The sequence below is a fragment of the Gymnoscopelus microlampas genome, assembly GCF_963454915.1.
Source record: "Gymnoscopelus microlampas genome assembly, chromosome: 10".
Taxonomy (NCBI): Eukaryota; Metazoa; Chordata; class Actinopteri; order Myctophiformes; family Myctophidae; genus Gymnoscopelus; species Gymnoscopelus microlampas.
The window spans coordinates 23,555,655-23,571,081 of record NC_139947.1 but is presented as its reverse complement, the minus strand read 5'-3'; the positions used below and the strand labels follow the sequence as shown (position 1 = coordinate 23,571,081).

The 15,427-nt window shown below is 41.2% G+C and overlaps 1 protein-coding gene across 3 annotated transcripts in view; it reads right to left on the bottom strand.

The window, feature by feature from the left end:
• Positions 1-15,384, bottom strand: part of cep104 (centrosomal protein 104) — a 49,168-nt gene extending 33,784 nt beyond the window's left edge. For 2 of the 3 annotated variants that reach the window (XM_084068249.1, XM_084068251.1), the window contains exons 1-7: positions 15,296-15,384; positions 14,220-14,346; positions 13,231-13,404; positions 9,510-9,648; positions 7,803-7,865; positions 3,920-3,996; positions 2,427-2,595 (exon numbers count right to left, since the gene is read on the bottom strand). In XM_084068249.1, coding sequence (XP_083924375.1) covers positions 2,427-2,595; positions 3,920-3,996; positions 7,803-7,865; positions 9,510-9,648; positions 13,231-13,404; positions 14,220-14,332 — 735 coding nt within the window. In that variant the 5' untranslated portion in view covers positions 14,333-14,346; positions 15,296-15,384. The remainder of the gene's footprint in view (positions 1-2,426; positions 2,596-3,919; positions 3,997-7,802; positions 7,866-9,509; positions 9,649-13,230; positions 13,405-14,219; positions 14,347-15,295) is intronic. The other variant, XM_084068250.1, reaches the window with a different exon arrangement.
• Positions 15,385-15,427: the final 43 nt, after the last annotated feature.

The following is a 15,427-nucleotide window of genomic DNA, read 5'->3' as shown; positions in this document are numbered from 1 at the left end:
ACAGACTGGAAATGTACTTACTGACTACTTCCAGAAAGTCAGATGGGTCATTTCTTTACGAGGAAATTCCATCAAGCTGAACTAACTAGTTAATCTGGAGCCAAGCAACCAGGCTTCAACAGCCAGTGCCACGGAATGGATTGTAAGGGCGTTTTGTCTGCTGTGGTGCAAATCTGTTCATTTGCTGACTCTAAAACCCAGGTGAGGTTCTCTCGGGTGAAGACAGGCTGCTTTTTTTCTAAGCTGAATTGAGTGGAATAACAGGGACACACAGACTGCAAACTGCCCTCTCCACTGTCTTCTCTATCGGCCATGAATTTCATTGTGTCATTATAACCAACAGCATAAATCATCCTTTGACATGATATGAATGGGTAATGACAAGGGATTTTCAGCATGACTACCTTGGCAACTGCCTTGTCTGCAATGCTAATTGGTCACGTTAACAAGAGGAGGTGTTTGTGTGTGTGTGTGTGTGTGTGTGTGTGTGTGTGTGTGTGTGTGTGTGTGTGTGTGTGTGTGTGTGTGTGTGTGTGTGTGTGTGTGTGTGTGTGTGTGTGTGTGTGTGTGTGTGTGTGTGTGTGTGTGTGTGTGTGTGTGTGTGTGTGTGTGTGTGTGTGCGTGCGCGAGCGAGCGCGCGCGCATGCGTGTGTGCGTCTGCGCGCGCGCGCGCGTGCGTGCGTGCGTGCGTGCGTGCGTGCGTGCGTGCGTGCGTGCGTGTGTGTGTGTGTGTGTGTGTGTGTGTGTGTTTGTGTGCATGTTTGTGTTTGGTTACAAAGACACTCGTGGTAACAGGAAACAAAGAGGGAGACAACCCCAAACCCATCACTGCAGCTGTTGAGCTTATTAAGTATTCATTGTCGGTATGGCAACAGCATACACAAAGGTGGTTGGTAACGGGAATCTGAACAATGTTTAAAGACTACAGTTACAATAACACAGTTGAAATTACATCAATAAGAACAATGTTTATCAGCTACCACATACAGTAGGTGAGATGTGTGAGAGATGAATAAACATTAGTAGTTTGAGTTACTAATGATAAATAATTTCCCTACATTCTTAAAACCTTTTCTTCATCATCTTGGTATATGTGTAGCACTGCACACATGACATATCTCCCTATATAATCACTGGCTACAAAAACAAAACCTTAAATGACAATAATATCACTTGTACACAAGGGGGTATCCATGGTATAGACATTGGGGGGGGGTCCAAATGTCCAGGTATCTCAGTCTGTAGAGCTCTTGCCTTTGAAATCACAAGGTTCTGGGTTCGATCCTGGGCAGGACTAACTAAGCGCACGAGAAGCACATCTTGGGTATCTAAGACCACTAGATTATTTTACCAGAAGAACAACCTTCATAATCATTTTAATTGTATGCACACAAAGGTGTCAGAAATATAGGAGGACATACAAGGTGAATAAATGCCTAAATATCTGATATCTCTGTGTGTGGGAGCATTTACTACATGGCTATATTCATAGATATTTAGGGGAAACATTTTTGTAATTGGCTTTGTTTGCTCCTCCATCTTTCACCTGAAATCACCTTCACTGTCTGCTGAGAGTATTGCTGAACTTGAGGCCGGTCCAGATCTACTTGTGCACCCAAGAGTACAATGCTACCTTAAAGTAGCACTTCACCCTTTTTCAACGTTATCTTCATGTCATTGGTCCTTACTAATGCTCATTATTATAAGATGGTACCATTTCTGTGTACTCTGCTCTGTGTCTCAAAGGTGGGCTGTGGACACTTGACCACACTGTGGTAATTTAATTTCAATCAAGATTTCAAACTTTTTTTATGCAAGAACGGCAAGAATGGCTTTTATTTCGTCATGCTGACTTTCCAGGAACAGAAAGGCTGTAGTTTCCATTAGCTTGGAATCCCAGACGGGTAAAGCACATGTTGCTATATCAGTGGTTCTCAAACTTGTCATGGACCATAATATATATATATATATTATATAATATGTTTTGCCACAGGCTGATTTAAAATGCCTCTAGTGATAAACCCGCTCCACACTTGCATACTGGGCCCTGATTGGTGCCCCACAACTTCTGAGGCAGAGAAATCCAATCACAACCGAGTGGGCCAGACCAAATCTTCTGAGGGCAAGTTTCTTTTTGTTTGCCACTGGCAGATTCATCTGAATTCCAGTGCACTATGGCTTGTATATCTGCTATTTTTGAATAGCCAAAGTATAAAATAATGCTTTTTAGCTCAAATCTAAAATCACACTGATGCTTTCCCGGTTTTAATGGGTTAATAGGTTCCCGGTTTAAATGGAGGATATATTTAACATAATTGTATAATGGGGGATAGATTGTTATTTTCTCAGTATTCAAAAAATGCATGGTTATGCCCATGCTGTTATATACTATTGAGCTACAGAAGTGGTGTGAGTCTCCTGGCTACCTTCTGCAGGTCGGCGATGGCCTGCTTCAGGCTCTTGGCCATTTCAAAGTTCTCCTGGCGGACCATGTCTTGTTTCCTCTGGTCCAGCAGGCGGATGATGTGGGCCACCTCTGGGTCCTGGTACATGTCGAAAGCCAGGTCATCCAGGGGCGAGATGGACTCACACTTACTAATGGGACATATCAGATGACACAGGTTATCCATAGAATCACTCAGAGTAGACCTTTTCCAACCAATCTTTTTCACTTCTTTCTGAAATAGTGCTATGGATTAGGTACATTTTGAAATGATCTGCATCCAAGGCTGATGTACTCGAGGGTCTGAGTTTCTCAACTTAACTGTAACTGTTGAGAAATTGTTTATCTGTTGTGTAACGGACACTAGGGATGGTATTGCTCAATTATTCCCTAACTGGTATACTTTGCTTTTGCTACTGCAAAAACATTTTTTAGTTCTGCTATAGCGGGAGGGCACTAAGGAAGCCATGGAATTCTCTGTGCACCTTCCAGATGATGGCACCTAATGATTTTGGTGACCCAATGGCCTTTGCAAGTTTCATGGTAATCTGCCCATTCAAATCTGAGATAACTTGTGTGCAAGTGGAAGACCTGGCCTAATGGAGGCACTACAGCATTCATGGTCAATGGAAGATGAACTATTTGAGTGACTCATGACCTTTCTATTAGCGCCCTGCTCAGGCCTAAATGTCAACTTACATAAAATATTCCAGATTACATAATGAATGCTACTGATTTTGGTGATGGCATGGCCTTTCTTCTAGCGCCATACTTCGGCCACAATTTCCAGTTGGGTGTAAGGAGCAGTACGGCCTGTGGGGTATGCTGTCCGTCTGTCTCCCATTTCGCCCATGTATGTTATCAACACGACGTCAGCACAACAACAAGTACGGGTATTGCATAAACAGGTGAGACATACATTCCCAACTTGCGTCGTTCCTGACTTGCATAATTCCCGAGTAGGGAATGAATTTATAAACCCACTGATTGTAATATCTAACATTATTAGTACTGTGGTAACGGGTACTGCTGCACTGGGTACTCTAACAATGGGTACAGCGAGTAGGTAAACCTACAGCAGTGACTGTTTTGCTCTGATATTATTGGGTTTATTGTATGAAAGTGAAATACAGACATACGTACTCCAGTCAAGTAAGAAAAAGCCTCTGAGTGGAAACACATCCCTCAGCTTAATTAGTGGTAAAGACTGAGACTGTGATATTGTGTAATTCCAAATCATAGAGGGAAAACATTGATCAAGGCTGCGGGTGAAACCCCTAAGGTGAAACATCCCTCCGATTAAAACAAATAACTATTTCGAAACTGTGTTTTCCACTTTGCACAGGCTTGCTGAGGCGCCACCTGCCTCGTCTCTAATACGAGTGACCTTGAGTGACTGGCTGGGTGTCTTCCAGTCTAAATTGCTTGTTATTGTCACAGCACAAAAAAAAACGGGGTTCAACGTCCTGCTCTCACCCCATGTAGGTCGTGTCCAAGGCTGTGTCCAGCTGAGTACTGTTGAGGTAGTGCTCGATCAGCTGTTCTCTGCTGGGCTGGGGGGGCAAGCAGATGGACACGTTTCACACACACACACCGTGATGCGAAAATGTATCTACACGCGCAAACACACAAGATGCACCCGCACGAGCTGTGTGTGTGTGTGTGTGTGTGTGTGTGTGTGTGTGTGTGTGTGTGTGTGTGTGTGTGTGTGTGTGTGTGTGTGTGTGTGTGTGTGTGTGTGTGTGTGTGTGTGTGTGTGTGTGTGTGTGTGTGTGTGTGTGTGTGTGTGTGTCGGTGTGTCGTGTGTGTCGGTGTGGTAGCCCTGGCCAGTGGGTGGTTACCCCTTTGGATGAGCGGTAGATGTTTGACTTTCCGTGTGGGAGACCTGGGTGTGAATCCAGGTGGTTGCATTGGGGGCTTTGGGATATTGAATTTCCCTATGGGGGGTGGGGGTTGTCAAAGAGGGAGGGGGTAGCATAGTAGCCCTGCCTTAATAGTTCCAATCCCTTTCTAAAGTGCAGTGTACACGATAAAATCCCCAAGCCGCGGGAAGATGTTTTAGGGTACGGGTGCTGTATGCGTGTGGGCATCACTTCCTGTCAATTTGATCCCTGATACCTGATCACATTTTTTATCAGGTATCAGAATTAAAGAGAAGCAAATAACTTTCTGCTGTGGAAAAGTTAAAGTATGGGACCATCTAGCAGTAAACAAATCAGTGAGATCTTGACATATCAAGTTAATAATCAATGGTTATGTTCTTCTTTATTCAACCCATGACAAAGCATGACAAAGATGCACAACCTATGTGTCCTTGTGTTGAAGTTGTTAACTGCTCTCCATTGAGTAGAGACAGATAAAGAAGCCAGGGTTCACAACATTCTTACAGGATGAGAGGTATTTGAACACATTTTATTCTATCTGCAATAAGATAAGCAGGCTTACGGAACAAAATGCATGTCTTTTTCTCTCCCTCTCCTCACCACTTGTCTTTGGAGACACATAACAGTGTCTTGTTTTAATGATTATTAATAGGATTAATGAAATATATGGTGCTTAAAAAATTGTTTATCTGCCGTTTGAGGACAAAAATGATTTACGTGTTTTGTGGTAGGCTACAATACGACAAATTGGCTGATGGCAACGCAAACTCGCCATATATTTGGTTAATATGGCCCAGTTAATTCATATTTTTTTCACCGTCAATGCAGAGTCTCTCAGAAATGTCATCTAAATAGTTGAATATGAGTGTGTGGATGGATTTGAATTGATTACAATTCAAATCCATCTAGGCGCACTAAGGAAATGTTTGCGCTCTGCGTTTAGACCAACTTTGTGCAGGTCTAAACGCAGAGCATAAACTCTGTGTGTAAGATAGCAGTGCACCCTGATACCGCACGACCGCACCTAATTTTAAGACCAACACACCCATGAGTGCGAAACAAGTGCAAGATCATATCGTAAGATAACAATAACAATTGTGCTGCCGGTTAGTACCGCTTTGCGTCAGGCGGGAGATAGGGACCTCAGTGTTCATCTAAATCAGAAAGTGGACCCTTACCCACTTGTACCTCTCAGAGTTTACAAATGGAACCTAATGGACCCGCAGACATTGTATCCGTTGTGAAATTATTCTCCCATCATATTCTGCACTTTCTTCAAGCTGAAAATAACTCTTTGCTCACAACAGATCACACATGGCTGTATATTGTATATTCTGTATATCCCGGTTGCAAAATTCTTCTTCCATCACATTCTGTATATGCAGCTTTTTGTTTACTAGCTTACTTTTTATTCATTTGCATTATACCCTGTTATTTTAGCTTGTTTGTTTAATATTAGATATTAATGTAAGCATAGCCTGTGGAGCGTGTTACATCAATATTTAACTGGACAAACTTGTACACATGCATTGGTTATGCATGGGTTATCCATGAAAGCATACGGATGTTGTCAAATGAGTCCATTAAATGGCAGATATATCGGCCAATCCGAACTATCGGTTGGGAGCAACGGGAAGACGAGCCATCCGTAGAGGAGGGAAAGTAGATTCAGTGCTGTGTCAGGGTACTCGTATGAGGATTAGCAGAGCAACAATGCAAAGCTTGTTCAGGGATCTGTGTGTGTGTGTGTGTGTGTGTGTGTATGTGTGAGTCTCTCTCTGTCACTGTACTCTGTGCTCTACATTCTGGTGTACTCTGTGTGTGTGTGTGTGCGTGTGCGTGTGCGTGCGTGTGTGTGTGTGTGTGTGTGTGTGTGCATATATATATATATATATATATATATATATATATATATATATATATATATATATATATATATATATATATATACATACACACACATCTGTATGTGCGTGTAGTTGAATTTCTGTGCCTCTGTGTTTGTGTGTCTGTACAGTACTTGTCAATGTGAATGTGTATACCGTTATACTGTATGTCTCTATGTTTGTAAGTGCACAGTTGCATTTGCAAGTCTGTGCGTGTGTGCCTATATGCATACGTAGTAAAATCTGTGTCTGTGTGCACATATCTCATCATATATGTGTGTGTGTGTGTGTGTGTGTGTGTGTGTGTGTGTGTGTGTGTGTGTGTGTGTGTGTGTGTGTGTGTGTGTGTGTGTGTGTGTGTGTGTGTGTGTGTGTGTGTGTGTTTTAAGCTGTTCTCTCCCCTCCAGGAGCTGTCCGTCTGCAGGTCTATCTGATTACAGCAGCTAACTAAAGGCCTCCTGTGTGATTACACACTGCCTCTCCCTCTCTGTTTTATTACTACATTCCTCACACATACACATACACGCACAACCACACACAGCCACACAACCAAAGTTCCCACATATACACCTAACGGAAGTATTGCCACCGATGCTCAAATATGTGGGTTCGGGGAGAAATTCAAAACGTTTTCAAATGGCAAAAACAATTACGTTATGAGGTATGCAAAGCTACAAATCGTACGTTTTAAGTCCTCTCTCCATGCTTTAGCACTGCGTACTAATTGTCAACCAGTAGGTGGTGTCCTACCCGATACCAGGGTCTACATTTCTCAGTGGAAGAGTAGGGAGACCACCCCCAACTATTGCAGATGTGCTAGTTACATTGTATCAACAAATGCCTCCATACAGATTGGTTAAGATTACCCTTCATTCAAATAAGTTCCGGATTGCCGCTTCAATACAGAAAAATAAGTGCGTCCTGAGAGGAAAACAAGATGCCTTGAAATTCTTTCCTTAGTTATGCAGTGCAGCATATAATTATGCAGATGGTTGATAATATTATGTACTAAGGGGTCATAAGTTATAATTGTTTAATGCATGGGTCTTCAACAGGGGACCAGGGACACCTAGGGGGTCCTCAGAGTTACTACAGAGAGGCCGCCAAAATGTTTGTGTGAATTTAAAATGTTTACATTATCCACTTGAACCCTAGCATCCCTATTCTAGGGGAAACATCCGCAGATCTATAAGCTCTCTACATGTCGAAGCTTGTAGATCTGCAATTTTTTGGCTCTGTTAAAGTATTGAGGGTTTAAGTCGTTAAATATCTGACAATACACATTCAAATTAATCCAACATATTAATAGAAAAGATACAACATGAATTCTAATCAGGCCTATTTGCCATTTTATAGTGCCAAAGGCTGCACCTGTCATAGTGGTTTAAAAGCCAACTGATTGCTAAAACAAATCAAACATGTTATGAAATATATCCATCAACTTAATTGCAAGAGGGAAGTCTCCTCACAAACTGAAATACGACAGCACCTCCAGCTGTTGTAAAGATGTAAGTTCAGCGTTGAGTGCCGGCAATGACAGAAGTGGCAGACAGACACACAGAAACAAACATTTAAGAGTGGTTCACTTACAATTGTGTTAAAAGCATTGGAATCCAAAGAATCTCCCAGAACATTAATGGCAACCAAAGCAACCTGTAAACAAAATATAAAAATGTGGCGGTTGAATGAAACTGTTGAGTGGAAAATCTGAAATTAAGTCCAACAATTATAGAATGTGCCTTTTCACCATGTAAAAGGCAATGCATGTGAAGAATGGATGAGTCAGATGAAGTTACATGTTACTTGGCAATGGACTTACAAATCATTATCAATGATTTGTAAGTATTATCAAGCCATCACAAAATAACTTATACTGTAGTAGTTGCAGTTTACACACACACATATCAGCATATGCTGTATAACCTACATGATTAAAAGTGTGAAAAGGCACATAAATTGTAATCAAGAATTTCTAGACCATAAGGTGTCAGGAAAATCAATCAATATCAACCCATCCCTTAAAATGAGTGAAAATGTAATTGAATCGTGAGCTTAAAGTCAAACTGCTCTCAAGAGCCTGAATGGCAGCTGTACATTGCAGCCACTAGATGGCAGAAAGGTACTTTAAATGTTTCCTCACCTGCAAAACAAAACCAGGATTAGAAATATGTCTTATTTTTTTCTCTTTTTCTTTGTTATTTTGTGATTTAAAAATGTAATCGATTCATGACCTTGAAATGGAAAGTAAAAATTAATCATGGATTTAGAGAATGGCGATGCCTTAATAAATTATCAAAGCTAATATTGCACAGTAAAATCATCAGTGTTAATATCTCTGAGAATGTACAAATGCAAACATTTGAACACTCTCAGAGTTAAAGTAACATGCAGGACTTTACTGTGTGATGTGTATTACATTACATGGATGACATCAGACTTAAACAGGGTATCAGGACTATAACAATAACAAACCACACGCCATCTTCACCCTGTTTCCCATGAGGATTTCTTTAGTGGAGAGATGATGTCTCATTCAGGTAACACCTCCACTCACACAGTGACACACACATTGTCATGTACATGCACAGAGAGCTGTTCACAGCCATTTTCCAGACTGAACACAACATTGTTATTTTCTGTTATTATCTACTGTGATGCATATTTGCAGAATACTAATTATCACCTCTATAATCATCATCACTATCAGGTACCTACTACCTACTGTATATTCAATCTATGACTGTCTCTGTTGTGTGACCCATTTAAATAAGTGTTCCTGTAAATGCGGTATTTTGTTTAATTCTGTATAGTTGTATGTCTTATTTGTTTATGTTATGTAAGCACCTAATGTGTAAAATAATCGATCTATTCTATTGTAATGTCCTCTGATGACTTCGGAACCTATTTAGGATTTAACCTATCAGTCTTCAGATCTGATAATCATATCCCTGAGGCACAGTACTGCAGTCTAGTGCAGACAGACCATGGCTGTAAATATGGCTGATTCATTCTGTTTATTAACAGCAGCTCTTCATGTCCCTTCATACTTCGTTGTACGATGGTGTCACATGGCGTGAATAGCCATCAATGATCATTCTACAAGCTCACAAGGCGGTGTGCGTTGTGGCGCCTTGTGAGCTTGTTGATCTGCTATTTTCATGCAAACGACACCATCACGCAATGGTATATAAACTCATCCGAATGACGCACGCTACTCTATATGGGAAGATCATTAGTCTAATGCAGAGAGTGGGTCTGAAACAGTGGCATGGGTGCATCCTCATCATGTTTCAGTACCTGGCTGTAGACATTGTAGCTGTTGATGTGGTTTGCGTGAAACGTTACTCTCAGGTACGTTCCAATAGCATCCACGTGGACAGACTTGAGCTCCCGGGCTTTGAAGCCTGTCTTCTCATTGTCTGACAGAGAGACATACCTGTAGGGAGAGTACAATGTTGCTTTTTTTTATCACTTTGCTTCATCATTATGAAAGCGTAACGAATAGTTACTGTAATCTACGTAAGTTCTATCAGCTATATTTCCATTGTATAGGCATATATACTGATGTCATGACAACATGAATTTTGTTTCGTAGGATCAATAAAGGTCTGTCTGTCTGTCTGTCTGTCTGTCTGTCTGCTCTCAATCTTTCTATGTAGTGTGTAAAGGTAACAACCTGCTACTGTACTAGACGGGCAGTCTGATTTGTGGGAATCATAGATATAAATTAAATAGAACAGATAGGTCATGAACACCATATTGTACTGTTCACAGCCACCTACTTTGTTGGGGGAAACCATTGTTTATTGCTATGGAGGAGACAGAGATCATGAGTGACATGCAGAACAATTCCGCATCAAACAGAGATGCCTTGCCATGGATTTATTACTTCCTCATCCGTGTTTGACATGTCAGCACAGGGTTGCTATGCTTGGAAATGTCTCTTCTATCATTTTTTATTGCTATGGTTTGGAATGGGATATACATACATTTTGATCAGAATGCAAGGCATTCCTAATCAATGAAAATGATCTTGTATTGTCATGATGGAAACTAGCCTGGCTCCAGCCCCTGAATCGCTAGCCACGCCCATAAAAAAATGGAGTGAAACGAAATGAAAATTCAGGCTGAGTGTCAGGCTAGATGTTTACTTTTTGTCTCCGCCAGGCCGAAGGCGTGGCCGAGACTATGATTTCGTCCCTGTTCGTCTGTACGTCCGTCCGTCCGTGTACAGCTAATCTCCCGCACTGTTGGCCCGAACGACGTGACACTTTACACACACACTCCCTGGAGGCTAGAGCAGAAGTGAGATTTTTCACATTGGCCTGTTATAGCACCACCAGGAGGCCGATTCTTGCAAAACACATTTTTGGATATAACTCCTACTCCTAAACACATTCCCACTAGGCCACGGAAGAAATGAAAATCCTACATTTTTCAAATCGGTCTCATGGTGGTGCACATTTTTCCACATGAGCCTTTTATAGCGCCACCAGGAGACACATTTTTAAACATATTTCATATTCCATCCTGATTAACTAAGATTGCCATCTAAAGTTTGCAGGAGTGACTCGTTTTGAACAAAATGCCTCAAATCATGAACTCTGATTCTCTTATTGTCATGAAACTTCATATTAGCCTGTTATAGCGCCACCAGGAGGCCGATATATGCTAAACACATTTTCTGTTATTACTTCTACAGATTTTGTCACGCAAATCGGTACACATTATCTCTATAGTCATGTCATCAAGACGGACCTGTGCGATTTTTTATATTTCATCCTGATTGGCTAATATTGACTTCTATAACCTGGCCTGGGAGCTCTGAGGAGCACATTTTTCTAGTTCAATTTAAATCTATCATTTTGACACAACTACTGCTGGGAAGACCCCATGTGTAAAATTGGTGCTTTTATGGTAAAATCATAGAAATAAATGTATAGGACCGGCATTCCATTCATAGCAAGGCTGGGCTTTGTTGTCAGTAGTAATCAGTTCATGGCGGCTTCTGTTTGCATTTGAAGATGTTTTCGGTTATCCATAGCAATAAGCATCATCAGGTCCTCCACCAAAGTCTGTGATTGTGAACACGGAAGTAGAGAGCGTATGACCAATCAATAGATGAATTCAAGGACGATACCGGTGGTCTGGCATGTTTAGCCCATTCACTGAAACTCAAGGTATACTATGTACTTGATATTACTGTTGACCATATACATGGGATCACAATGGAATCAAGTCCCCTGGACGTTTTTGTATTAACCTTTTAGCCCAAGGGTTACTGTACTGTCCGTGCTGTCTTTGACTAATAAATTATTCAATCAATCAAAAGCATGGTTTGTTTGATTTTCGAAGACGTCATTTGATTCCATTTATATGCTATACTGTTATACATGTATTTTTTAAATGTTTTAAACGTTTTGCCTATAGGCATGCCAAAAATAGGGATGTGAGGGTTAAAATGGCTATAATTTCAGTACACAATGAAACTCAACTTGCAGAGACCTGAAGCTTTCTTGAGATGCGTAATCCAACACATTGATCATTACTGGCACCTTGATTTAATTTATTTTTTTGTCTTTGCATCTTAATGCAATTTAAAGCATGGATTGGTTTGCCTGGAATATTGATTGATTTGTAATGACTATGGATACCTATTAATTTGGAAATGGAAAAAATAAAGCCATTCGCAGGAAAATAGTTTATGTTCATGTATGGCTAAAGCAGCTGTGAATAGACAACATGTATTGACAATGACAGGATTGTTTTTTATACTTTGTTGACCAGGTTCCCCCAGGGGTACTTGGCTCTCTCCATTTTTTCCACTACACCAAATCTCATCATGGAAAATGGCCCGTCTACAAGCTTTGTGATGCGTTGTGAGCTTGTAGATTGGCATTTCTTGCCAAATATTAGCCTATTTTGGCCCAATGTTCACCTAATATGGCAAGCCCAGAATAGGGACGCCGCCATCCGTATTCTGGGGCAACACATTTTGTCTAAAAGAGTAGATCTACAAGCTCACAACGCATTGCATTGTGATGGGTTGTGAGCTTATAGATCTGCTATTTTCGACTAAGAGCTTTGTCCTAGGGGAGAAAAGGAGCAAACAAAGTACCGAGCCCTGGGGGATGCCAGCCCGGTCAACACAAATAATAGGGTTTCAGTAGCCTGGGACCAGACGAATCTGCGAGTGCAAAAGAAAAATGCACTCTGCGATTTGGGTCTGGCACCGCTCCATAGAGAATCCATTTCCTCTCCCAGAAGACGTGGGGCACCAATCAGGGCCCAGTATTCGAATATGGGCGACTGTAATTGGTAGTTGGTTGTAGGTCTAACCAATTGCGTCGAGGGCTATTGTTTTGATCCCGCCCCTTGGGAAACAAAACGTCCTCATGGAAGCACCAGACTCATATCCACGCAGTGATATAGTCTAGCTACGCCAGGCTAGGGTTTCAGTGGTTTAAGTTTAGTGTTGGTGATTACAGTGAGTCTTACCCATAGACCGTAAAAAAAACATGGACATCGTCACACCCCTGGATTCTGCAGACCGTAAATGAAGCCTATTTTTCAGCGATTTCAAATTCGCCATCTTTCTATATCCGGTCCGAAAAATTGACCCATAAATGAATGCTATTGGTTGGGACCAGAGCGGGGGGTGCGAATGAATGCTTGTGTAGCTTGTCAATCAAAATCATCACAAGGTAGCCACGGCCCTCCTACAGCATACCCTACTTTATCATCAATTTTAAAATAAAAGGGACCATAATTTACCAAAACGCATGTCATGGTGATTGAAAGACTTTAAACTAGCGACTGGAAGCATATAGTATTTATGACAATGTTTATTAAGGTAATGCAAGGGTAAAGTTCGGTAAAATCCCACTTGAATAGAGCCTAATTGCTTCCGACACCAGCAGGGGTGAAACAGCGAGACTACAGGCCATTCAAATGAACTGTCCCTTCCTACAGTATATAGCCTCAATTTACAAGCCGGATGCTAGCCCCTTGGTCTTACCCCAGTCGGCGGAGCAGCCCAGGGGACCCAGGGGTCTGGGCCTCTGGGAGTGAATCTCCGATGTGGAACTCCACCTTGGCTGATATCAGGTACTGGTGTGCCAGTAGCTGCAGTTTCCTCACACGACAGCGCTCCATCAACTGGAGGGTGATGTGTTGGGGGTAGGGACACCGCCTGGACACACACACAAACATTGCATAAGTCTGCGTTTTGATTTGTGAAGCTACAAATTGACATTTGTAAGCTTATTTAAGCTGCCATGAAGGGGTCAGCCAGCCCTCCTAAATATGGAGTATCTTGTTTCTGTATGTTTGGACTCAAAATCACAAGAAGCTGTGATTTATTTTTATAGGGAAAGCATAAGATGTGTTTATGTGTTATGAAGAATTCCTTGTCCTTGTCCTCGTATTCAAAAAGAAACATTCATTCATTCATTCATTTGTTTCCTGTATGATTTCACAATGTTATGCAGTCCTAATGCATGGCTTAGTTTGTTCAAATCCTACAAACAAATATTTCTACCGGGTAGCTGCCAAAGCAGAACCTCTGTATGATGGCAGCATCAAACAAAAGACAGAATGGTAAAACCTCAGGGAACCCTGGATTACACCTGCTCCCCACAATGATGTAGTTTACCTGGAAGTGTGTTTAATCGTGATAGAACTGTTTATAAAATGAGCCATTGGACCTGTTTTTTGCATTTTATCTCTATGCACGTACTGTGTGTGCTCACTTCAATGTTTTATTACTAGGAAAAGCCCTATTTGAAAATAGCCGATCTACAAGCTCACAGCTATTTTTGAAAAGGTTTGTCAAATCTTGACAAAATTAGTGTACTTTTACTTTGGCACTGTAATTTGTCTGTGCTTTTACTCAAGTACAATTTTTAATACAGGGCTTTTGCTTTAAACAGAGCAATTTATTTTTATATTGTGGTATTGATACTTTTACTTAAGTAAAACATCTGAGTACTTCTTCAACCACTATACCTTGGGGATCTCCAGCCATTGACAGTGGGTGCATGGACCATAAGCTCATTGGCACTGAAGTTCTCCTCATGACCAGAAGAGCTGACCACAGTGAATCCAATCTTCCTGGGCATTCCTCTGACAGAAACTGGGCACGGAACAAAAAGGGAAACACTAAACCATCAGACTAAATTCTTTAATACTATCAAGTCGGCCATATACCACCCATGACCAAAATGTGCAATTTAAAACCAAATGCCAGACATCACGGGGTTTTAAAGAAGAAAGGGGGGGAAAAGTCAGCTCATAGTGTCCACAGGAAATCATTTTGTGTTAAAGGAAAGGCAAATGCCAGGTGTTATGTTTATTATCAGTTTATTCACTTCCATGGACACTGACAGCCAAGTAAGTATTTGACACACAAGACCGAAGACCCTGTCCCATGTTTAGAACTCTGAGAACCAATGGTCTATAATCTCATTAATCTGTTAGAAGAACAAGATTACACTGGCCCAAGGCCAGCTCCCCACATAACAAGAAGTCAAAGGACTGTTGGTCTGAACTATTTAATAATAGTAATAAAATAGTAATATAAAAGAGAATATCCATAAATACTGCAATTCTAAGCTAAAATTCAGCTGAAACTGTTTTTGTTATTGACAACTTAGTTATTGATGACTGAATAGTGGACATTCAATCTCCACCCATGTTACTTTAAATTACCTCACTTGTGTAAATAATGCTCAAGCAGATTATCCACTGAAAAAGAATAGGATTATGAGAACTGAGAAGATTACACAAGGCGGGCATCATGGCAGAGAGACAACCATTAAATTACATGGTGACTAAAATGCATGTTAGTTAAAAAAAACAAATCAACCTAAACTAACACTAAAGGAACTCATGTTGCAGTTCTGGGTGACGTGAAGATATGCAGCCCTATAGATTTGCATTTGCCGTTACCTTTTTGGAACTGGAGTATTTATGAACATCTACATTCATGTAAATGTCCTGACAACCGCCTTGCGACATAGAAGACCCGTTGAGGAAACATGTTGTGAATCAACGCGAGGCTCTTGTTTAAGAAGACATCTTACCAGAAACATCACAAGTGTCTTCTGTTGACAGCTCTCCACCAGAGTCTCATGTCATCTCCATAACCACCAACGACAACAACCAACTCAACAGGGGGGGACATGCGCAACTGCGTCGTCATGACCGTCGGACAA